The sequence below is a fragment of the Anopheles cruzii genome, chromosome 3 (assembly GCF_943734635.1).
Source record: "Anopheles cruzii chromosome 3, idAnoCruzAS_RS32_06, whole genome shotgun sequence".
Classification (NCBI taxonomy): Eukaryota; Metazoa; Arthropoda; class Insecta; order Diptera; family Culicidae; genus Anopheles; species Anopheles cruzii.
The window spans coordinates 1,833,832-1,858,681 of NC_069145.1; the positions used below are offsets into that span (position 1 = coordinate 1,833,832).

At 55.3% G+C, this 24,850-nt stretch overlaps 2 protein-coding genes and 1 long non-coding RNA gene across 3 annotated transcripts; all 3 read left to right on the plus strand.

The window, feature by feature from the left end:
• The first annotated feature begins 344 nt into the window (after positions 1–344).
• On the plus strand, positions 345–17,760 carry LOC128274953 (protein purity of essence). The gene is made up of 8 exons (XM_053013307.1): positions 345–463; positions 653–750; positions 870–1,321; positions 1,386–3,959; positions 4,024–4,478; positions 4,534–8,555; positions 8,618–17,311; positions 17,378–17,760. Exons 1-8 carry the CDS (start codon positions 345–347, stop codon positions 17,515–17,517), a joined length of 16,554 nt encoding a protein of 5,517 aa, XP_052869267.1. The 3' UTR covers positions 17,518–17,760.
• Positions 17,761–22,432: 4,672 nt separating this feature from the next.
• LOC128274706 (uncharacterized) lies at positions 22,433–22,822 on the plus strand. Its single transcript, XR_008269315.1, has 3 exons — positions 22,433–22,475; positions 22,529–22,619; positions 22,723–22,822. It is a non-coding gene; the product is annotated as an uncharacterized LOC128274706 (long non-coding RNA).
• Positions 22,823–23,366: 544 nt separating this feature from the next.
• On the plus strand, positions 23,367–24,617 carry LOC128274640 (protein krueppel-like). The gene is made up of 2 exons (XM_053012898.1): positions 23,367–23,785; positions 24,580–24,617. Exons 1-2 carry the CDS (start codon positions 23,401–23,403, stop codon positions 24,615–24,617), a joined length of 423 nt encoding a protein of 140 aa, XP_052868858.1. The 5' UTR covers positions 23,367–23,400.
• Positions 24,618–24,850: the final 233 nt, after the last annotated feature.

Consider the following 24,850-nt stretch of genomic DNA (forward strand, 5'->3'; position numbering starts at 1 on the left):
CAAAATGGAACCATTCGCAGGAGGTCACAGAGTGCAGTAGAAAGAGTAGGACGGGTACGCTGAACAATCATTTAACAGCAACAGGCTATTTGCGGCATAATTTGATAATGTGCTTCTAATTTTGGAATTGAAAATGCATTTTTAGATAACCTCGGTTTGATCCAAAGTTCCGCTGGCAACCCAGTTTTGGTGGCAACAAATTCCAACTCCTCAACCCGCTGACGTAGCTCCACGAGCTCCCGGGTGACATCGCTGTCAACGTTGGAGGTAGTTTTCCCCTTCACTTGCTAACTTGGTCGGGAGATCAGAGTCGAAGATGGCTCTGCTTGTCATAATGGTTCAAAATGGCTGCCCATTCGGGAGGTACCGATTGGGCTGCAATTTTAAAACCATTTGTTTCATCGTCAAGTGAAAGTATAGGCAAAAATGATATGACCAATTTGGTCAAAGCCATCATCCAAAAGTACGTAGTGTGTTATATCCGGCCCCAGGGGTCCCTGTGCGGTGTAAACTTGAAGTGAAAATTCCCCTACGCTACGGACGAGTGTCCATCTTTCTTTTTCACCGCAGCAGTCTGCGACGCAATCGTGAATCAGCATCAGGCAAAACTTTACTAACCCTCGTTTTTTCTCGTTTCGTTGCCCGGTTCTAGTGAAAATGAAATCCTCGAACATGATCCGGCTAGCAAGCAGTTTTTCGACAACTTTGTCGTGCTGGCAGCAGAAAATATCGCTAACCAGGTCACATCGCGTAAGTGCCCCCCTTGCCGTCGGCCATATCGATTTTTCGCTGAACGCAACGTCACGCTACGATTGTGGTTGTTGTTGTAGGGGTGCATTTTCATTAATTTTCCTCTCACCCAAACACAGTGTCCCAAACGAAACTTCCCCAGTACACCGAAGCTTCCTCCGTACTGATCCGTTACGTAATCCAACACCTGGACTCGACGGCACCATGCAAACCGAGCATTCTGCTGATGGCGCTGAAGATCCTTTGCGAAGGGAAAAAGACCGACGAGAACCAACAGCCGGCAACGGGTGGTGGTGGTGGCGGTGCGGTTTCGTCCATCATCTCGGTGTCCGGTATGAAGTACTTAAAGTATCCAGAAATCCCCACCAACAAACCGTCGTCGGTTAGTGGGAGCTCAAGTGGCAGCAGTGGCAACTCCGGTTCCGGCACCTCCGACAAGGACAGCCCGAAGGTGGAGATGAAGCGTTCGCGTTCGGATCTGTCCACCGTGATCCTACAACAGCTCACGACACCGTTGGGCAACGGAGTGTTCACGTTTTCGGCCCTCAGCGAAGAGCAAATCGATTGCACGGTACGTACGCGCAGTGAACTAGGATCATGGCACACTTTGGCACTAAACGAACTTTGCTTTCCAGGAGCTGTTCATCAAACACAATTTGCATTGCATGAAAACGATCAACGCGGGCAATTCGCTGCTGAACTGGTGCACCAGCGCCCTCACGACGCTGGCCAAGTACCGGATCAAGTACGAAGAGTGCACCCTGCTCGGCCGTCCGCTGTACCTGCCGGTCACGAGCACCGAAGCCAGCTCGGTAAAGTCCATGTTCACGTTCATGGAGTCGGACATCTCGAACCTGCTGCTGGCCATCTCGCTGCCGCTGGTCGAACCGCTGACGCCGAAAAAAATCACGCTCCTCTCGCAGTGCGGCATTTCGGCGCTCTACTGCGGCGTGCTGACGTCGACCGCAGCAAGCGTGCTCACCATGGCAACGGCTGGTTCACAAAAATCGGCCTCCTCTGGGCAGCTCCAGCAGACGCAAGGGCAATCCGCTACCGGCGGCGCCGGAAGCGCCCAGTCCCAAAAGGAGGCCGAGGAGGAAGAGGAGTCGGCGCGGGCCATCGTGGACAAGGGGCTGGAAATTTTCACCAAAATCGGAGCCATCCTAAAGTCTTCGACTCGGACGCACATCTACCAGAACCACCTGTGCATCGGCGCGTGGCTGCTCATTTCCGGCATCCAGGGCACGATGGGTGCGTCGGGCAACACGAGCGGCTTGCAGCAGATCGTCCCGGTGACGGCCAAAACGTCGGAAGAGAGCCTAAAGGGTCGCAGTCCACTGAAAACGCTCGACGTTCCACAGGTAGCCTCGGCCTCGGCGGCGCAACCTTCGCCGGCGCTGCGCGTGAACCTGTTCAAGGTGCAGCAGGGCTTCGGCGTACTGAACGCGGCCATCGCCCGGCACAGCCTGACGCTACTGACGGAGCTGATCGACGATCTGAAGATTGATTCGCGCACGGACGAGGAAGAGTACAGCAGCATCGAGTCGGCCGGCTTCGACATCCTCGGCCAGTACACCTCGATCCAGCGCGTCGTCCGCGTACTGAACAGTGCCACGCTCCAGCAACTGCTGACCTTTCTGGCCACCGTGTCCTACCGGAAGGCGTGCACCCTTCGCCGGATCAACACCAAGAGCACCAACGAGGGCGAACCGATGAGCTACAGTGACTCGACGACGTACTTTAACGATACGTTCTCGTGCTCCGAGGAAAGCGAACCGGAGGAAGAGGACAGTGACAGCTATCTGGGCCTCTGGTTCAAAGAAACCCTCTCCCCGGAAGCCAACGAAGAAATGACCGAGTCACAGGAGGCGGAAAACAAGGACGAAAAGGGACGCCACGGTAGCAATCTGGTGCCGGCCAAGGACGAACCGCACGAGTACCTCCAGCTGGCGTCGCTGATCTTCAACTTCTTCGACAACTCACTGGGCGGGAACCACGTGTACCTGAACCGGTACGTGAAGACGGGCCTGAGCGAACAGCAGATGGTGCTGATGGCAAACATCTTGCGCGAACTGGACCGCGATTCGACGCGCGGCGAACAGGACAACTCGGGCTGCCTGCAGTGGCAGAACGCGATGGTCAAGTTTTCCGGCTCGGTCGGCAAGTATCTGCACAATCTGATCTCAAACTCGCTCCTAAACGAATCGCTCCAATCGGCGCTCCTGCTGCACCTGGGCGTTTCACCGTGGACACAGGACTCGAACGTGTGGCCACTGCAGGTGTACCCACGCACACTGGCCGTTCTGGTGCAGATCCTTCTGCTGAAGCCCTCGCAGGAAAAGGAAGCGGCCTGTCTGTCGGTTTGGCACCGGTTGGTCAATACGCTCGTGGAGGGTATTTGCAGTACGCCGGCCATTCCGAATGAGTCGGAAGTGGAGGACCTTAACGTGGAGCACGCACAGTTGCTGCTGTTCCTGTTCCACTCGCTCAATCTGATGCAGAAAAAGTCCATCCTCCTGCTGACGGCGGGCGGCGTGATCCGGTGCTCGGAGGTGTGCCGAAGCGTGACGCCCGAGAAGCCGCTGCGCGATCACCAGATCATGCTGCTGTCCCGGTTGTTGCTGTTTCTCGAGTACCTCATGAAGCACCTGTACAATCCGCCGAACGTGCTGCTGGAGCAGGTGCGCTGGAACCTGTTCAGTGTGTTTTCGCTCGACGGCGAACAGAAGCTGGCCGATCTGGTGAACTACAAGACGAAGCTGATGTCGTTCTGCCGCAAGGACATCGAGGACAAGCACCGGAAGCTGGCGAACGAGTTCGTAGTGGGGGGCGTCAAGCCCAAGTTCTACTCGCTGACCACGGTTGACGCGAAGGTCCAGCAGGAGTTCAAGCTGGACGGGTTGGCGTGGAACTTTATCCTGTGCACGCCCGACAAGCTCAAGTACCCGTGGCTGATCGATGCACTGATCGACATCCTGGGCATTGCGGACATGTGCTTGGCGCGCATTCCCTTCCAGACGCTGTGCGCCGTTCACTACTGTTTCAGCCTGTGCTGGAAGTTGCTGCTTGGGCTGCCGCCTTCCACGCAGCACGTCGAAGCGTTGATGCAGGAGCGAACGCCCAATCTGCACTCGTTGCTGTGGTCAATCCGCTGCCTCCATCCGATCACCCATTCACACTACCTGATCGTCAACAGTTTGGTCAAACAGGTAAGGAGCGCGAGTCCCATAGAGTTACCTTCCAGAATTACACCTCCCCCCTTTCGGCTCACAGGGCATGTACACGCAGTCGGCCGAAGCCATGTGGAACCGGCTGACGGATCATGTGTCCGACGTCAAGTACAGCCTCAAGATGACCGTGCTCGGACTGGAGAGCTTCGCGAAGCACTTTTCCGCCGATCAGCCGCGCCTCTCGCAGATCATTCTCCTCGACAGTCTCGTGTCGCATCTGTACGCGATCTGCTGGGCCGAGAAGGAGGGTGTAAACGTGAAAACCAGCAAACCGGCCGCCGCCGGTGGCAGCAGCAGTTCGTCCTCCGCCACTGCCTCGTCTTCGTCGGTCACATCGCAGGCAGCATCCGATCCGATTGGATCGTCCCCGCAATCGTCTTTGGGCGAGGGTTCCGCGCCTGCTGCAACGATCGCGGCCGAAGTGTCCCGGGCCGACCTGACGAAGGTGCTGATGGGCGCCCTGCTGGACGTGCTGGAGATACTGCGCGTAGCCACATAGTAAGACCGCACTGGGGAGTTCCGATGACCACTTGTTAACCCTCTCTGTTTCCAGTGCAACGATGTCGCAGAATCTGAGCGGACAGATACCGGCCTGCCTGATGGAGCCACTGATCGCGATCGCTGGCTCGAAGCATTCGTTCTGTCCGGAGCTGGCCCAGCAGCTGGTCGGATGCATTACTGGGCACGATAAGGACGTGATCGCGGTCGAGTGGCGCAAGAGTCTTTCTGGTGCCGGTGAGGACAACTTCACCAGCGGTTCGTTCCCGGTCGAGGTGCACACGCTGACGATCGTGGAGGCGCACCTAACGGAAACCTCGAAGCATCTGTCGTACTCGATCTTGCTGTCGCTGAAGCACGCGTTCAAGTCGGCGATCGATCTGGTGTACTACATGCTGCCGAACTACGACGACGGTAAGCTGGACGAGCGGCTGAAAGGGCTGCTCATACCGATGGTGTTCGATCTGCGGGCCGAGTACCTGCACGAGTCGATCAACCGCTGCCTGGAGTCGCTCCTGGGGGGTGACAGTAACAGCGAGGCGTACCAGTTGGCCGCGTTTTCGAACGTCCTGCGCCACAGCTACCAGTTCCTGATCCAGTACACGGAGCTGTGCGCCACGCGGCGCACCACCAACGTGGACGAGTCGGTGCTGTGTAGTGTCCTGCGCTACTGGGAGACACTCCTGGACACCCCGAACGGTTTGCGGGCAATGCGGGACTTTTTCTACGAAACCAAGGACGGCGATCTGGTGCAGGTTCTGCTGTCCTTCACCGGAACGAGCATCTCGCAGGCTTACTCCACGCACGTGCTGCAGTTCTTCGAGAAGCTGTTTCAGGCGGCCGAAAAGTTGGACGCTCCGTTCGACGAGGAAGAACTGTGTATCTGCATTGCCGAGCTGGCCGTTACGGACGGGTCGCGGTTGAAGAGCTGGCTGAGCCACATTCTGCTCGGACCGGGTGGCATCAGCCTAACGGCGAACGCTTCGAACAACTCGAGCAACGTTCCGACACCGACTAACATGGCGACCGTGTCGGGTATCACGGATCAGTTGGCAGCCGGTGGAGGAGGAGCGACCACGGCAGGAACCTCGGAGGCTGCGGCGGGAGGTGCGTCGGCCACCGATCCGGCGGCAGGGGCCGCCCCCGAGCAGCAGCAGGATGCGATGGACATCGATTACGAGTGCATGACGAAGGGAGGCAGTGGCGGTGGCGGTGGCTGGCAAGGGGCCAGCAGTGGTGCCGTGGTGGACTGCGGTGGTGCAGAAAAGCCACCGACGGACGATGCATCGTCCGGTGAGGCGCTCGAGCGCAACGGAATGTTGCTGCAGTCGCTGGTGAAGTACATTGTGGCCGAGAACCGCATCACGGCGTCCGTGTCGGAGGCACTGTTTCAGGCCCTGATCCAGATCGGCCACACGCTGTTGGCCCCGAGCCAGGAGGCGATCGTGTTTTCCGATCTGCTGCTCGTCATGATCACGCTTGCGGATGCGGGCAAGGGTCGCGGTCATGCGCTCCTATTCGCGGCGGCCATCGAGTGGTTGGACGTGTGCCGTGCGCAGGTGTTGGAAGGGGCCGGCAAGACATCCGGTGCCGGTGCACAGGGCACTGGTTGGAAGGCGGCCATACAGTTTAACAACGTGACCGCAATACTGATCTACATGAACGATCTGCTGCTGGGATTGGGCGCGAAGGGAACGCGCAGTCTGGGGCCGCTGGCCTGGGACGAGGATGGCTCCCCCCTGGACGCCGACGACCTGCTGGACGAGCTGGGGGGCATCGGCGGCGGTGGCGGCGACGAGGAGGACAGCACGCTGGAAGACTCGGACGAGGACAGTCTCGGCAACAAGCTGTGCACGTTCTCGATCACGCAGAAGGACTTTATGAACCAGCACTGGTACTACTGCCACACGTGCAAGATGGTGGACGGGGTCGGCGTGTGCTCGGTGTGTGCCCGGGTGTGCCACAAGAACCACGACATCAGCTACGCCAAATACGGGAACTTTTTCTGCGATTGTGGCGCCAAGGAGGACGGCTCCTGCCAGGCACTCAGCCGGAGAAGTACCTCTTCCGGCGCTCACGGCGATGACTCGATCCTCGGCTCCGGATCGGTAGCGGCCGCCGCGATGTTACCGCGGGCCACCGACAGTGCGGACAGTGTGCTGCTGACCGCTACCGGTGCCCTGCGGCGGCTCAGGCGTCCTTCGAGCCCGGCGCACGAACCGGGTCGTGCCAGCTTCGCCGAGAAGGAACAGAATCTGGCCAAGATCATTGAGTCGTCGCGTGAAGCACTCAACAATCCGGCCCAGTGGCGAACGGTGGTGCAGTGCATTCTGGCGTTCTTCAACTCGCTGATGCCCACGATCAAGGATCACTGTGCGCGCTACTCACCGGTCGGGTGTCACTGGCGTGCGCGGAACGCACTCGAGCGCCTCCACCAGCCGGAAAAGTCGTACGTGCTGAGTGACGAGATCATGATCGCGACCCTTGGCTCACAGGAGGGCGCGTTTGAGAACGTGCGCATGAACTACTCGGGCGAACAGGGTCAAACGATCAAGCAGCTCCTGTCCACGAACCTGGTACGCCGGGTTGCGCTCTGTTGTCTGGCTTCGCCCCACGGCAAGCGCCAACAGTTGGCGATCTCGCACGAGAAGGGTAAGGTTACGATCCTGCAGCTGTCGGCGCTCCTAAAGCAGGCCGATGCGGCCAAGCGGAAGTTGACGCTGACGCGCCTCGCATCGGCACCCGTCCCGTGTACGGTGCTGTCGCTTGCTTCGAACCCGGCCAACGAGGACTTTCTGGCCGTGTGCGGGCTCAAGGAGTGCCACATACTGACGTTCACGAGCTCGGGCACCGCGAACGATCACATCGTGCTGACGCCGCAGCTCGAGACGGGCAACTTCATCAAGCGCGCCATCTGGCTGCCCGCGTCCCAAACGAAGCTGGCGCTCGTGACGGCCGACTTCGTGAAGATCTACGACCTGGCCGACGACAGCTACAGCCCGCAGTACTACTTCCTGGTGCCGAGCGGCAAGATACGCGACTGCACGTTCGTGTACGATCCGGACGGTACGTACTACATGCTGATCATGTCCTCGCTCGGTTACATCTACACGCAGCCGCTCAGCGACGAAAGTCTCGCCAAGCACGGGCCATTCTACGTGACCAGTACGCTCGAACTGGACCATCCACTGATCTCCGACGACAATGGACAGATTCTGGCCGGTGGCGTATCGATTTACTACTCGCACGTGCTGCAGTTGCTGTTCTTCAGTTACGCGGCCGGGCGCAACTTTATGGCACCGCTCACGAACGTCAACGAGGGCGCCAAGTGTGTGATCGCGCTGGTGTGCAATCCGAGCTCGAAGCTGTTCTCGAAGGCCACCACCCAGCCGCTCTGCCAGTGGACGGAGATCGCGGGCCATCCGGGCCTCGTGTGCGCGATGATGCAGAGCCTCAACAATCCGGTCATCTTCATGATCAAACCGGACGGTTACATGGCGCAGGAAATTAAGGCGCAGAATGCAAAGGCCAAGATCATGGACATGGTCGCCATTCGGCACTCGGTGTCGGGCGTCGAGAAGACCACCCTGATTCTGCTGTGCGAGGATGGGAGCTTGCGAATTTACGCGGCCCATCCCGAAAACACGGGCTACTGGCTTTCGCCCGAGGTGCAACCGATCGCCGGGCACGCACAGCTCGTTGCCGGCGGCGGTTCGGTGTCGTCCGCGAAGCAATCGTCACGATCGCGATCGCGCAAAGCTACTAAAGCACCGGCAGCTGCAACGGCCGCCAGTGGCAGTGCCACCGGCGGTTCCGCTGCGGGTGCTGCATCCGGAAGCCGGACCGGAGCCGGTCCGGTGGCCGGTGTACCGGCCGCACCCGTGTTCCCGATCGATTTCTTCGAACACTGCACGCTCATGAACGACGTCGAGTACGGTGGGAACGATCTGTTGCAGATCTACAACACGCAGCACCTGAAACACCGCCTGAACTCGACCGGTCTGTACGTGACGTCAACCAAGGCGAACGGATTCACGCTCGATGTGATGAACAACGATCAGAACATGGTCATTACGGGTAAGGCGACGATCACGATGATCTTGGTGGGAGCGATCTAACCACAATTCTGTTTTTTGCAGGAGTTCGCATTCAAATCGGTTCCCAGGATGTGACGAAGGCACCGCAAAGGGTCACGCTCCTGGGTCGGGCCGTCCCAACAGTGGCCACACGGGCCCGTTGGTTCGATTTGCCGCTGACGCGCGAAGAGAGCCTCCAGAGCGACAAGAAGCTGTGCATTCATCTGGGGCCGTCGGCCGACGCCGAGCACATCACCATCCTGGACAGTATCAAGATCTACGGCAAGACGAAGGATGTGTTCGGGTGGCCGGAAGAGGCCGAAGATGCGCAGTCCAGTGGCACAGGGCTAAACAATGGCGCGGCGGCGGCTGTGACGACGGCCGGAACATCCACCGGGGAACCAGCCACGAATGGTGGCGGGCCGGCGACCAGCGGTGGGCCGATTGCCGTCGCCAGTGACGGCACCGGCGGTGGTTCCGGGGATGGCCTCTACATGACGTCGCTCGATCGGATGCTGTCCGGAATGTTGCACGTGCTGGAGAGTGGCCTCTCGTTGCTCGGTGGACCGATCGCCGAAGAATCCGCCCGTCAGTCGGCGATCGATGTTGCGACCACCCTGATCCTATACCCGACCGTCAACGTGCTGCAGCACGATGCCCGGAATGTGCTGATGACGTGCCACACGAGCAAAGTGGCGTACCACGCGTACAAGGATCGCGAGATCCTGAACTACATCCACGAGCAGCTACGGCAGATGATCGAAACGGTCGACAATGGGGACGTCGATCCGGAGGCGTACTACCGGGCGGTGCTGATGATGCGCAGCATCGCCATCCAGCGGCCACACGCGATGGCCAAGATCTGTGCCGAGCAGCGGCTCCACATCTTGCCGCGGTTGATGGTGCTCATGAAGGAACTGTACCTCATCACGCCCGCCTTCGAGGAACCGGTGGCGATCGTCAAACGAGGGCTGTGCCACGTCGAGGCGGTCATCTATTCGCTGGTGGAGATCGTTTACGCGTTTGCGCTGGCCGACGCCGAGCTCGTGGAGCGGATGACCAAGTTCTTCGTGAGCCTACTGCTCGATCCGGCCCCGATCATAAGCCACAGTGCGAAACAGGCCATGATCCGATTGCTGCGGCCAAAGATCAAGCGCCGCAAGGTGTTGATCGAAAGTCCGCCCGTTTGCACCACACCGACCCCATCGGCCAGTGCCAGTGGGGCCGCACCCTCGGTGGCTGCAGGAGGATCGTCTTCCCGTGAACCCGTCGCCGGGCCATCGGGCAGCGGATCGTCAGCGGTGGAAGATTTTGGCGCCGGAGCGGCCGCCGCCGTTGAGGTGGACGCTATCGAATCGCTCGGTCTGGAACCGACAGCCGGAAACCAGGCGCTGGCCTCGCTTGAGGCACTGCTGGGCGTCGGGTTCCCGCACCTGCTGGAAGCGTCCGATACGGACGACGACACGATCATGGAGATCGCGATCGCGCTCAGTCTGCAGGACAACGAGGTCGATCTGCCGACGCTACAGCAAAGCATCGCCGCGTACCAGGGCAACCGCAACCGCAACAGTGGCGGCCCGGTGGCGGCCATCGCGGGCGGTTCCGGCGGCGGGTCGGACGATGACGAGCTGTCGAACGTGGCCACGGAAGGATCGACGCTCCGTACATCGCCGGCCGGTGAGCACGCCGGAAGTGGCAGCGGAGGCTCGGAGAGTGGCTGCAGCGGAGTGGACAGCATCGGCGGAACGTCCGGTCGTAGCTCGACGTACGAGGAGCAACCGAATCCGTCACCACCGCGCACGTCGGTGGTCGATCCGCTTGCCGGGACCTCATCCCAACCATCGACCTCGTCATCATCGAATGTGGCCGCCCCTGGTCCTTCTACGGCTGCTCCTTCGACTTCGACCGCCCCGCCGGAACCGGAGCCGGCTTCCGGGTCCGATGCGGCCACTGAAAACGCCACGAAACTGCACGTGCTGCGCTACTCGATCCTCGCCAAGCTGGTGGACAACTTTTCGTCCCTGGACGGTGTGACCGGCGCCCAGTGCATCCCGTTCATGCAGGTCATCCTGATGCTGACGTCCGATCTGGACGGCACCCAGGAAGCGGACCAGCAGGTGTTGGGCCGCCTTCTGCAGGCACTGATCGATCGGCTCGAGATCCCAACGACCAAGATCTACCAGCTGGCGCACCGCACCCCGAAAACGGAGGTCCAACTGGTCGTCCTGCGCCTGATCGGTGTGCTGATGGGCAAAGTGAAGTCAAAGTCATCCTCATCAGCGGCGGCCGCCGCTGCCGCCGCCACGGCCACGGGATCCTCCGTTAACCAGGCCATGCTGGACAATGCTTCGTTCGTGGCGCAAGCGACCGCAAACGCGCTCATGAAGAACAACGCCATCCCGTACTGTCTGATGATCATGGAATCGTTTTTACCGCACTGGAAATCTTCGGCCACGGCGGCCACCGTCGACGAGGGCGTCGCTTCGCCGGCAGCAGCAAACGCGGCCGCGGCCGCAGCTGCTGCCGGGGCCAATGGCGCGGGAGGGAGTTCGAGTGGTGCCGCGGCCGGTGCTGCCGCTGCAAACATTCTGCTAAAGCCCACTCTGTACGGGATCGCGCCCGATATGCAGCCGTTCTTTACGCGCCCGTTCCCGAAGGGATCAAGCGACGTGTTCGAGATGTACGCCCAGGTGCTGACCGAGATGGCGGTCCGGTTGCCGTACCAGATCCTGAAGCTGTCGTCGGGTCACCCGTCGTCCCACGAGTGGTACCATTCGCTGTGTGAGTACATGACGGCCACGCTCTGCGAGTACATGATGTACATGCAGTCGCCGGTCTTGCGCCGTCAGGTCCGCAAGCTACTGCTGTACATCTGCGGCAGCAAGGAAAAGTACCGTCAGCTGCGCGATCTTCACTCGCTCGATACGCACATGAAGGCGGTCAAAAAGTGCTGCGAAGTAGGCACGAGTCCAGCGGTGGCGGCCAACAACAACAGTCCATCGCCATCCACACCGATCCTCGGGTACGATGCGCTGGTCGAGCTGACGGAGCACTTCCGCGCGTGCCAGGAGATCGCTTCGATCCGCACCGGGAACTGGCAAAAGTTCTGTGTCCGCAACGCCGACATACTGTCCGCGCTGCTCCACATCAGCTGCTGCCAGCTGGAAGAAGGCGTTTCGACGATCATCTTGCAGCTGCTACAATCGGCCATTTGCAACACGGCACCCGCCGCCGCCGTTGTCGCCGTGGCCGCTCCTTCCAAATCAGGAGATCCACTGGCCGGGAAGTCATCCGTCGTGGTGGTGAAGGATCGCAAAGATCGCGACAAGTCGGAGGAGTCGGACACGATGGTTGCGCCGTCCGAGTCCAAGTTCGATCCGGCCCAATGTGTGGCGCTGGTGGCCCAAATCTTCGCGCAGGTTGCACCCCACGTGCTGAGTAAGTTCATCCGCAGCTTCCTGCTGGAAACGAACTCCACGGCGATCCGCTGGCAGGCGCACGCGCTCGTGTACGCGTTCTACGAGAACAGTGCCGAGTTGCACAAGGAATCGCTGCTCCAGTGTCTGTGGGGTCTCTGGCCACTGCTGCCGGCGTATGGGAAGCGAACGGCTCAGTTTGTCGATCTGCTTGGCTTCCTGACACTCAACACCCGTTCGCTGGCCGATCGGTTGCCCGACTACACGGCACAGGCCGTGTCGGTGCTGCGCCAGCAGAACGAACTACTATCGCGCCACCCGAACGCTCCGATCTACAGTGCCCTGGCGCACGTGCTGGAACTGGAGGGCTTCTACCTCGAGTCCGAGCCGTGCCTGGTGTGCAACAGCCCGGAGTTGCCGTTCGGCAACATTAAGCTGTCGACCGTGAAGGTGGACTCGAAGTTTACGACGACGACCACGATCGTGAAGCTGGTGCAGAGCCACACGATCTCGAAGATCGTGCTGCGCATCACGGACCTGAAGCGGGCCAAGATGGTGCGCACGATCAACATCTACTACAACAACCGCACGGTGCAGGCGGTGGTGGAGCTCAAGAACCGGCCGTCGATGTGGCACAAGGCGCGCAAGGTGACGCTCCAGTCGGGCCAGACGGACGTGAAGATCGACTTTTCGCTCCCGATCACGGCCTGCAATCTGATGATCGAGTACGCAGACTTTTACGAGACGGTGAGCGGCTCCAGCGAGAGCCTCCAGTGTCCGCGGTGCAGTGCCGTGGTCCCGGCCAATCCGGGCGTCTGCGGGAACTGCGGCGAGAACGTGTTCCAGTGCCACAAGTGTCGGGCCATCAACTACGACGAGAAGGATCCGTTCCTGTGCCACTCGTGTGGGTTCTGCAAGTACGCCAAGTTCGATTACAGCATCTACGGGCGAGCGTGCTGCGCCGTCGATCCGATCGAGTCGGCCGAAGATCGGGCCAAAACGGTCCAGTCGATCCATGCCTCGCTCGAAAAGGCGGATCGATCGTACAAAGCGCTCCAGAACAACAAACAGATCCTGGAGCTGCTCGTGCAGAAGGTGTCGGAACACAAGCTCGATCGTGTGCTGGATGAGTCACTGATCGGTGGCGGCGGCACGGGAGTGTCATCCGTCGGCAGTGGCGTCGGCACGGTGGCGTCGCAGGTGAACCGCGTGATCCAGCTGCTGGCCCAAAAGTACTGCGTCGAGTCGAAATCGACGTTCGAGGAGCTGAGCAAGATCATCCAGAAGGTGCAGGCCTGCCGCAAGGAGCTGGTGGCGTACGATCGCAGTCAGCAGGACGCGCAGCAGGAGGGTGGTGTCGGAGTCGGCGGCACCGATCGTCCGACGGTGGCCATGAACAAGTGCTACGGCTGTGCGCTGGCGTCGACCGAACAGTGTCTGACGCTGTTGCGCGCGATGGCCTCCAATATGGCGTGCCGGGTCGGGCTGTGCGCCCAGGGGTTGGTCCGGGAACTGGCGACGAACAATTTGCGCCGCGGAACGGCCCAGCTGCAGGACGAGGTGCGCCAGTTGCTGTGTCTGTTGACGCGCGATCTACCCGACGCCACCGGCGCCCTCTGCCGGCTCCTGCAAGATCGCGTCCGTATGGCCCTCTCCGGCACCGTGCCCCTGGTGTCGCTCGATGCGGCCGTACGCCACGAGATGACCCTCCTCGAGTCGATGGTCGGCCAGGAGGACAGCTGCTGGGAGATGAAGCTGCGCACGGTGATCGAGCTATTTCTGCAGGCATCGCGCGATCCACGTGGCCCCGCCACGGCCGTCATCCATCCGTGTTTGCGCATCGTCCAGTCACTGATCTGTCCACCGTTGGCGCGACCCAAGGAAACGACGGTCCAGCAGCTGTGCACCGTGCAGCCGACGGACGGCCTCACGCTGAGCTACGAGAAGTGGATCGCGGGCGACACGAACCACACGTTTACGGCCTGGAAAGCTCGGATGCCTCCCAGGAAGCCAACCCAGGCGGCGTCTTCTTCGCCACCACCGCAGGCCGCTCCGGTCGGTGGGTTCCGGTCGGCCCTCGAGCAACGGCGCAGCGCCGTGCGGAATGCATATCTCGGTGAAAAGTACGCCAAACGGTGGCGTCAGCGAGCGCTCGCGAAGGGAGTGCCGCCGGCGGTCCCGCTGGAACTGCAGGCGGCCAGCTGGCTGCAGCCGATCCTGTTCAACACCAACTCGCGGCTCGGCCGGACAATGGCCTGTGCCCTGATCGCGTCCCTGAGCCGTACGCCGGAGCGTAAGCGCGAGATGCTTAATCTGCTGACCGGATTCCTGCGGTACGTCGGCGAAAGTGGTGAGGCGAGCGGTGAGTTCCTGACCGTGTACCGGTTGATCGCGGACGAGTGCCCGTCGCGTCAGTATCTGGCGCTCCAGGGTGTCCTGCAGCTGCTGGTGCAGCTGGTGACGGTGGAGATCGAAAAGATCCACCGGCTGGAGGAGACCACCCTGTCGACGGATCTGGCCCAGGGCTATGCGCTTCGGCAGCTGGTCGAGCTGATGGGCGTGTTCCTGGACAATGCGCAGATCCGGAAGACGTACAAGGGCAAGCTGCTGGGGCCGGTGCTGCAGGGTTATTTGGATCTGCGCAAGTTGATCGTGCAGCGGACACGGCTGATCGACGACGCGCAGGGTAAGCTGCTGGAGATGCTGGAGGAAATGACTACGGGGACGGAGGAGGAGACGGCCGCGTTTATGGCCGTGTGCATCGACACGGTGCGGCGCACGCCGACGAGTGACGTCAAAACGCCGGTCTTTATGTTCGAGCGCCTCTGCTCGATCATCCACCCGGAGGAGAACGACGTGGGCGAGTTCTTCCTGACGCTCGAGAAGGACCCGCACCAGGAGGACTACCTGCAGGGCCGGATGCTGGGCAACCCGTACCCGTCGAACGAGGCCGGGCTGGGTCCGCTGATGCGCGACGTTAAGAACAAGATCTGCATCGACTGCGAGCTGGTGGCGCTGCTGGACGACGACAACGGGATGGAGCTGCTGGTGCACAACAAGATCATCAGCCTCGATCTGCCGGTCAAGGAGGTGTACAAGAAGGTGTGGCTGCAGGAGGGTGGCGAGCGGGACGCGATGCGCGTCGTGTACCGGATGCGCGGTCTGCTGGGTGACGCCACGGAGGAGTTTATCGAGACGCTGAACGCCAAGAGCCAGGAGACGGTGGACAACGAGCAGCTGTACCGGATGGCGAACGTGCTGGCCGACTGCGGTGGGCTGAAGGTGATGCTGGACCGTATCGGCAGCCTGCAGAACGTGTCCAAGTCGCGGACGTTGCTGCAGGTGCTGTTGAAGCTGTTCCTGTTGAGCGTGAAGGTGCGCCGCTGCCAGGAGGTCCTGTGCCAGCCGGAACTGGGTGCCATCAACACGCTGCTGAAGGTTCTGCAGCTGTGTCTGCTCCAGAGTGCCGACGGTGCCGACGCCCAACAGTCGGCCGTCACGGAGCAGCTGCTGGAGATCATGGAGACGTGCCTGTCGAAGGCCGCATCCGACACGCTCGACTCGTTCCTCCAGTTTTCGCTCACCTTCGGCGGGCCCGAGTACGTGCAGGCGCTCCTCTCGTGTACGCACTGCGCCAACGTGCGCAACAACCCGTCGGTGCTGCGGCACCTGATCCGCGTGCTGGCCGCGCTCGTGTACGGCAACGACATCAAGATGGCGCTGCTGTGCGAACACTTTCGCGCCGTGTTCGACTTCGATCGGTTCGACGCGGAGCGGACGGCCGAGGAAGAGTTCAAGATGGAGCTGTTCTGCGTGCTAACGACCGGCATCGAGCACAACTCGATCGGTGGCACACTGAAGGACTACATCATGGGCCTCGGAATCGTCGATCGTGCCCTGGAGTACATCCGATCGCATGCGCCCTGCGTGAAACCGACGCTGCTGCGTACGGATTCGGACGAGCTGAAGGAGTTCATTTCTCGCGCCTCACTCAAGTACATCCTGCGCGCCCTGACGGGACTGGCCACGAAGCACGAGGCGACGCAGCTGGCCGTGGCCAAGGACATCATCCCGATCATTCACCGGCTGGAGCAGGTGTCGAGTGACGAGCACGTGGGGTCGCTGGCCGAGAACCTGCTGGAGGCGCTCTGTACCGAGCCGGCCACGGCCAAACGGGTGCAGGAGGTGCGCGATTTCACGCGCGCCGAGAAGAAGCGGCTGGCGATGGCCACGCGCGAGAAGCAACTGGACGCGCTGGGGATGCGCACGAACGAGAAGGGCCAGGTGACGGCCAAGGGCGCGATCCTGTCGCAGATCGAGAAGCTGCGCGAGGAAACGGGACTGGCGTGCTTCATCTGCCGCGAGGGTTACGCCTGCCAGCCGAACAAGGTGCTCGGCATCTACACCTTCACCAAGCGCGCCAACGTGGAGGAGTACGAGATGAAGCCGACGAAGAAAACGGTCGGCTACACGACGGTGACGCACTTCAACGTGGTCCACGTCGATTGCCACATGAACGCGATCCGGTTGGCGCGATCGCGCGACGAATGGGAAAGCGCCTCGCTGCAGAACGCCAACACGCGCTGCAACGGGCTGCTGCCGCTGTGGGGTCCGGACGTGAGCGAGTCCTCGTTCTCGTCCTCGATGGCGCGCCACAACAACTACATGCAGGAGTGCACGCAGCGGTGCGAGATCACGTTCAGCAGCTCGATGCACGATCTGAAGCTGCTGCTGTGGCGCTTCGCCCAGGAGAAGAGCTTCCACGAGGACGCCGGCGGAGGGGGCCCCCAGTCCAACATGCACCTGGTGGCGTACCTGCTGTTCTACGGCCTGTACACGCTGCTCTCGTCACGTTCTTACTCGCGCGAGGAGATGTTTCTGAGCGCGTACCTTCAGCAGCGCCCCTCCGAGCGCTGGCTCGAGGTCGCGTACGATGCCGAGGGTCCGGTTTATCTGCTCACCATGTCGCTGGCACTGCACACACCGGAACTGTGGGCCCGCTACAAGCTGGCGCACCTGCGCCGCCTGATCGCCATCGGTCACGCGCGTCACGTCAGCCCGAACTCGGTGTGCAAGTTCTTGGCGCCGGCCGATAAACGCCCCAAGGAGTACGCCGTCTACAAGCCGTACCTCATGTTCTGGGCCCTCACGGAGCTCCTGTACCGGGACAGCTTCCGGGGGGTCGCCCCGCCCAAGGAGCTGGAAGACTGGCCGATCTCGCTGTTCAACTACATCCGCCGGAACGACGAGACGCTGCTCAAATCGGCCGACAGCACGCTGCAAACGTTCACCGAGGAGTACCTACCGTGCGCCTCCTTTGGCGAGTTTTGTGACGTGGCCGGTAAGAAGGCCCCGCGCCTTGTGCCTTTCACCGTACGTTTCATTGACCCCCTATCTCCTCTGTTAGGTTTGCTCGGGGACATTGACAACCCGGACGGGTGGATGGAGGACTTGCTTCAGGCGTTGCCGTCCCCAGGAGGGGCTTCGAGTAGCAGCAGCAGTGGCGCAGGCACCAGCAGCTCCAGCGGCACCGGAGCTCCGGAGTAAAAGGGTCGAAATCATGAGCCCCAAAGCTGCTTAGTCAATCGCAAATAATCGCAAAATTATCGAAACATTATGAAAATTACACACTTCTTCGTGCGAGCTTCAGCTCTCTCCCTTCCGCTAGCTGCCGCATGCACCGGTCGCAGCTGGAGCGCTTTAACGCAGAAATATATATCTAACCATGCGCTGTGTGGTGGGAACCTTTAGCATATATTGTCATAAACACTCAGCACCTAATAAATATATCTTGCATCATGCCGGGTCCGCGTTTATTGTTTAATGTCCTCTTAATCGAGCAACCGGCTCGGGGACCGCAACGCAACGGTCAGTTCGGTGGTTCGGCTACAACCGCCGAGCGGTCTTTACCTGCTTCAAGGAACCTTTCCACCGCTCGCGGTCGAGGGCCTTCGTCCACCACATCTGTATACCGGTCGACGCAATCTCACACGGGGCCTACCACGCCCTCTCTGTCCTTCTGGAAGGCCTAAGAGGACTTTACGGGCTGGTTCGTCGTCCGCCATTCTCATGACATGACCAGCCCACCGGAGCCTGGCGAGACGCACACGCTGCACGACAGTGAGACCGTCGAACATTGCGTACAGCTCGCTGTTGTAGCGGCTCCTCCATTGTCCCTCACACATACCGGTCAGTAAACATTCTGATAATCTTCCTCTCGGACTCAGCTAAGAGGGTTTCGTCAGTTTTAGATAGATAGAATCCATGTTTCGGATGCGTATGTGAGTACTGGGATTATAAAGTTTCTGCGTCTCGCTGCAAGATGTGAGCAAAGCAGATTCTGCAGTCTGTAGCATAACCTGTCGGCTAGCACCCTAACGCGAATCGTCCCAGTTAAGTAACTGTTGGTATTAAACTTTGACCCTAGATAGGTCGAAGCTCGGGACGACTTCGAACTTTCGGTCACCTGTCACTCCCGCGTATGCTTGCCAAGGTTCTCGACCTATAATGTCAATGTCATCCGCATAAGCCAGGATCTGGCTGTACTTAAGGTAGATGGGCTATAAAGTCCGTAGACGGTCGGTGTCGAACCAGTCTGGTGTTTCCACAGCACTCGCCCATAACTTCTTGGGCAACGTTCCTGATGTTTTACAGCGATTCCAAGACATTATCGAAGTAAACGGCGATATTTTATTCCTTGATAAATTTACGTTCACTGGAAATGTTTGAATAGGTTTCTAAAGCAAGAACCTGAAACAATAACAAGAATGAAGAAAGAAACGAATGGGTTTTTGGGCTAAGAAGTGAATGTGTTTTTGAAACATTGAACAATCTGAAGCACTGCAGATCAAAACACACAACAAGCATAGTTTTTGATTGATTTTTAATTGAATAAAGTGATTTTTCGTCCTCATACTAGATAATGATTTATCATTATTCGAAATCATTATTTGAACTCACACAAACTTGATTCACCGTGTAACTGACTTTTTAAATTGGAAAGAGCGGCGGCTCTTTCACAGCGGCGGCTCTCTCACAAGCGCAAGCTGTCAAAGATCGAATGATTGTCAAAAGCCAGAACCAAGCTTTGTTTAATAAACAAGTGGAAAGTGAACGATTTTACAAAATCGCTTAAATAAATGATTGCAGTGAAAATGGAGTCTACGGCATTGATTAAGAAAGAGGATGATGTTGAGTAAGTCGGGGTTCAACAAGGATTAAAAGGTGTAATAGCGAATTACCTTCTAGAACGGCAAAAATATGTCGATGGTGTCTGTCGAACGATGATGCTTTGGATGCTCTAGCGAACGACGAATCCGGACAATATAAACTTCAAAAGCTCTCCGAATGCACCGGTGCTCAGGTAGTACATTTGTTGAAACAAACACCATTTGAATGTTGTTGAAACATTCAGCCTGTTCCACAAAGAAGACTGTTCTATGAGACTCTTATTTTTACAGATTAATATTTTACCTGGAGTCCCATTGAATTTGTGCACGATGTGCGAAGCGCGTTCGAAACAGATGGATCTGTTTCAATGCAATGAAAACAATGATTTTATCGAACAGCAGAACAAAGCGAATAACGAATCACAAAGCACTCAAGACCATCTTGATCATTCTTCCGAACAAACAATTGGCACAGAACTGTCAATTAAAACTGAAGTGACCTCACCGGATGCAGCGAAGGATTTGCACAAGAAGTGTTATATTGTTCATCAAGCAAACAGGACATATGAATGTTGTGGCCACATACCTGATGATTTATTCGAGGCAGAAGAAAATCCAATTGCAATCAAATTAGAGGACGAAGAGGTCGATGAACAGCATCAGCTGCAAACAACGAATGTTGTTTTGGAACAGGATAAGCTCAAAAGCCCTCAGAAAAAACAAAAGCACCATTGTCCTCATTGTTCCGCAACATATACAGCTGTAAACAACTTAAACATTCACATACGCACTCACACTGGCGAAAAGCCATACAAGTGTAATGTCTGTGACAAAGCCTTTGGGAAATCAGCCAATCTGGCAGAACATTTGAAAATTCACAATATGGACCAACAGTATCGGTGTCCTCACTGTTCCTCAAGGTTCGTACAGTTATCTAACCTTAAGACACATATCCGCATTCACACTGGCGAAAAGCCATACAAGTGTAAAGTCTGTGACAAAGCCTTTGGGCAATCAGGAAATTTGGCAAAACACTCGAAAATTCATAATAAGGACCAACAACATCAGTGTCCTCATTGTTCATCGAAGTTCGCGCAGTTTTCTAAATTGAAAATCCACATCCGCATTCACACTAGCGAAAAGCCATACAAGTGTAAAGTCTGTGACAAAGCCTTTGGGCAATCAGGAAATCTGGCAAAACACTCGAAAATTCACAATAAGGACCAACATCATCAGTGTCCTCACTGTTCATCAATGTTCGCACGGTTACCTGGTCTAAAGAGTCATATCCGCACTCATACCGGCGAAAAACCATACCAGTGTAAAGTCTGTGACAAAGCGTTCAGCGAATCAAGCACACTAGCAACACATTCGAAAATTCACAATAAGGACCAACATCATCAGTGTCCTCACTGTTCATCAATGTTCGCACGGTTATCTGGTCTAAAGAGTCATATCCGCACTCATACCGGCGAAAAACCATACCAGTGTAAAGTCTGTGACAAAGCGTTCGGGCTATCAAGCACACTAGTAAACCATTCGAAAATTCATAATAAGGGTAAGAAGGATAAATGAGTACGGTGGAATAACAAAAATTAAAAGTGAAATGTATGAAATAGCAGTTATCAAAAATTTACAAACAGAAACCAATAAAATTAATTATCTTCAGAAACTAGGTTTTGAATAAAATGGGAAATCTTTAAAGGAACGACTCAAGAAGGATCTTCTGAAGGAGAAGGGGTTCTCATGACATGACCAGCCCTCCGGGGCTTGGCAAGCCGTATACGCCGCTACACTAGAGAAGGTCTTAGTTCGTACAATGCATCGCTGTTGGCTTCTCAATTGTCCCTCCACACGTACTCCAAATATCAGCAAAAAGTTTTAGCTATTCAGCTATTTATCACACAGTAACATTAAGTTCGTGTATTCTTCACTTATAACTGTTTAAAGTCATATCATTTTGGAATGCGAATATTATATGTACTAGTGTGTTCAATGAGTTCGTATGGTCGATAACAAAGGGCGCTGCTACGAGCCTAACTTTTGTTTAATATTGTAACGCTAGTTAGCAACGCTCGCTAGCTCAACGGTCAATCAGCGGGTACACCAGATAACGACACGCCTGGACTTGCTACAACATTCAGCAGAACATCCGTACACCGGAGTACACCAAGACAACAAGCAGATCTGCAAACCCATTTACGTACATCCAACCTTCGAATGACTCAGCCAGATATGACTAGAAAAAGACCGGAAGATAAGTTAGGTAGGAATAAGAGATTATATAAGATCTGAACAGACAGAAATAAAACTATTATTGTACGCATCTTTGAAACGAGTTGTATTAAATTCGAGTTTTCGACTAACCGGGAGTAGAAAACTCTAACCCGCTCTTCATATGAACGTATGTGGTGTTTCATTTCATTCGCTCACTTAATTTTTATTACAAGCCATTTAGTGGTCGTAAGAGGCTTCAAGACGATCTACGTTGAAAATGTCAAAAAACAGACACATCCCCCGAAATCGTAGAAAAAATACGGGATATCGTATTGGAAAATCATCGAATCACTGAAAGAAATTTACTACAAGGCCTAACCAATTCAATGAGGAGTATAAACAATATTTAGACTGAAGTTTTGGGTTCCTGAAAGCTGTTTGCAAAATGCGACTGTTAGGTGCGACGGTTGCGACTGTTAGCGACTTCTATCTGTTTTGAGAACTAAAAAAAATCGTGCGCGGACAGTGTTTTTCATCAAATGATGACGTCATAACAGCTGTATCAAATACTGTGACATTTCGATACTAAATGGCTTGTAAACAAAATTTAGTGACCGATTTAAATGAAACTTCACAAACGTTCATATGAAGAGTGTACCAATATAACAAAAAAAGGGTCGTAGCAGCGCCTTATGGTATCGAACGACAAAACTTAATGAACAACCTAGTATACTATCATTTACACGTGTTTCTGATTGAATAAAGTAGTTTTTCATCGTCGTACTAAATGATGATTTAACATTTTCGAAATCATTATTTAAATTCACACAACTTCGATACACCCTGTAACTGAATGTTTTAGTTTGAAAAGAGTGGCGGCTCTCTCCAAGTGGCGGCTCTCTCCAAATGGCGGCTCACTCACAGCGGCGGCTCTCTCATACCGGCGGCTCACTCACAACCGTAAAGCTGTCAAAAATCGACTGATTGTCAAAAGCAGATTCCATTGAACCTTTGTTTAATAAACAAGTGGAAAGTGGACGATTTTACAAAATCGCTTAAATAAACGATTGCAGTGAAAATGGAGTCTTCGGCATTGATTAAGAAAGAGGATGATGTTGAGTAAGTCGGTGTTCAACAAGGATTAAAAGGTATAATAGCGACTTATTTTCCAGAAGCGCAAAAATATGTAGACGGTGTATGTCGACTGGTGATGCTTTGGAAGCTCTAACGCGCGACGAATCCGGACAGTTTACCGGTCTGCAGGTAGTCAAATTGTAGCAACAGATTTCGCACGTTGTTTTGCAAAAAAAACTATGTCTGGTCTATGATACACATACTCTGGTCTATGATACACATATTCTTACAGATTAAGTTCGAACCTGGAATTCCGTCGCATTTGTGCACGATGTGTGGATCGCGTTTGAAAAACCATCTTGACCACTCCGCCGAACAAATGGATGGCACGGAATTGTCAATTAAAACTGAAGTTACTCCACCGGATGCAGCGAAGGATTTGCACAAGAAGTGTTATACTGTTCATCAAGCGAACAGGACATATGAATGTTGTGGCCACATACCTGATGATTTATTCGAGGCAGAAGAAAATCCAATTGCAATCAAATTAGAGGACGAAGAGGTCGATGAGCAGCGTCAGATGCAAACAACGAATGATGTTCTGGATCATGACCCCAAAAGAAATTTTGTTGAATCGATCTGTCAGGATCAGAAAGAGCATCCTGTGACCGTGACAGACAACACCTGTGCTAATGATTCAACAGAAGAATCAAATCAAAACGTGTTGAGTCCCGGAACCCAGAACACCCATAGCAAAAACCATTCCAAAAACCACAAGCATCACTGCCCTCATTGTTCGGCAACATATCCTTTTTTAAGCAGGCTGAAGGTACACATCCGCACTCACACCGGCGAAAAGCCGTACCAGTGTAAAGTCTGTGGCAAAGCGTTCAGGACATCATGCAAGCTAACGCAACATTCAAAAATGCACAATAAGGATAAACAGTATCAGTGTCCTCATTGTTCATCAATGTTCGCATACTTAACTAATCTAAATAATCACATCCGCACTCACACTGGCGAAAAGCCATACCAGTGTAAAGTCTGTGACAAAGCGTTCAGATCACAAAGCAATCTGGCAACACATTTGACAATTCACAATAAGGACCAACACCACCAGTGTCCTTATTGTTCATCAAGGTTCGCACAGTTATCTACTCTAAAGAGACATATCCGCTCTCACACTGGCGAAAAGCCATACCAGTGTAAAATCTGTGACAAAGCCTTTAGCCAATCAAGCCATCTGACAATGCACTCGAAAATTCACAATAAGGACCAACAGCATCAGTGTCCTCATTGTTCATCAATGTTCGCACACTCATCTAATCTAAAGAATCACATCCGCACTCACACTGGCGAAAAGCCATACCAGTGTAAAGTCTGTGAGAAAGCGTTCAGATCACAAGTCAATTTGATAGTACATTCGAAAATTCACAAGAACGTTGAACATCATTAGGCTTCACTGTTCATTCAAGTTTCAGTTTGTATAAGATTGAATTTTGTATGTTTGCTGAATCAATACAATAAAATTAATATTCTAGTAAAAACTGGACTAAAAACTAAGACCCTCCGCTGATAGAGCAGTCGGTAACGCACATCACTTTCACGCAGCTGGCCTGGGATCGATTCCCGATACTGGCGTGCCAGGTGGGGTTGGCGCGGGACCAACAACCCCGCCCGTAAAAACAAACTGTTACAGAAAGCATCAGAGATTAACAATTGTGCGGTGGTAAGCCAGATACGGAGAAATTCAATTGGATAGTTGGTGGCTTCATCTTCATTTGCTACACAATGGATTTGAATTGATGCATTGTTCCAATGATCTTATTCTGAATTATATAGTTCAGGTCATCTACATCTGTTTTCTTAGCCGCTAAAATTGCTCGCACACTCAACCATTCATTACAACCATTTAATGCGGATTATAAAGATATCCTGAAAGATCCTTCCTCCTCCGAGTTTCCTCGGACTGTAGAATGAGCTGTTGGTTGCTAGCACCGTAGCGCGAATCTTCTCAGTTATGTAACTGTTGTTGCTAACCTTTGACCCTAGATAGGTGAAGCTCGAAACACTTCGAACGTTCGGTCACCTATTAGTCTCGTATGCTTGCCGATGTTCTCGACCTATAATGTCAATGTCATCCGCATAGGCCAGGATCTGGCTGTACTTAAGGTAGATGGGCCATGAAGTCCGTAGACGGTCAGTGTCGAACCAGTCTGGTGTTTCCACAGCACTCGCCCATAACTTCTTGGGCAACGTTCCTGATGTTTTAGAGCGATTCCAAGCCATTATCGAAGTAATTGGCGATATTTTAATCTTTGATAAGTTTACGTTCTCCAGAAATGGTTGAATAGGTTTCTAAAGCAAGAGCCTGAAACAATAGCAGGGATGAAGAAAGAAACGAATGGGTTTTAAAAACA

What these genes read in the sequence shown, in the direction of transcription:
- LOC128274953 (XM_053013307.1), top strand. Translation starts at nt 345, where the DNA reads ATGGCTGCCCATTCGGGAGGTACCGATTGGGCTGCAATTTTAAAACCA. An exon ending in GTCAAAGCCATCATCCAAAA is followed by an intron (nt 464 to 652) that starts GTACGTAGTGTG and finishes GCCCGGTTCTAG; the next exon opens with TGAAAATGAAATCCTCGAAC. An exon ending in TCAGAACATGGTCATTACGG is followed by an intron (nt 8,556 to 8,617) that starts GTAAGGCGACGA and finishes TGTTTTTTGCAG; the next exon opens with GAGTTCGCATTCAAATCGGT.
- LOC128274640 (XM_053012898.1), top strand. Translation starts at nt 23,401, where the DNA reads ATGTTCGCATACTTAACTAATCTAAATAATCACATCCGCACTCACACT. An exon ending in TCACATCCGCACTCACACTG is followed by an intron (nt 23,786 to 24,579) that starts GCGAAAAGCCAT and finishes TCATCCGCATAG; the next exon opens with GCCAGGATCTGGCTGTACTT.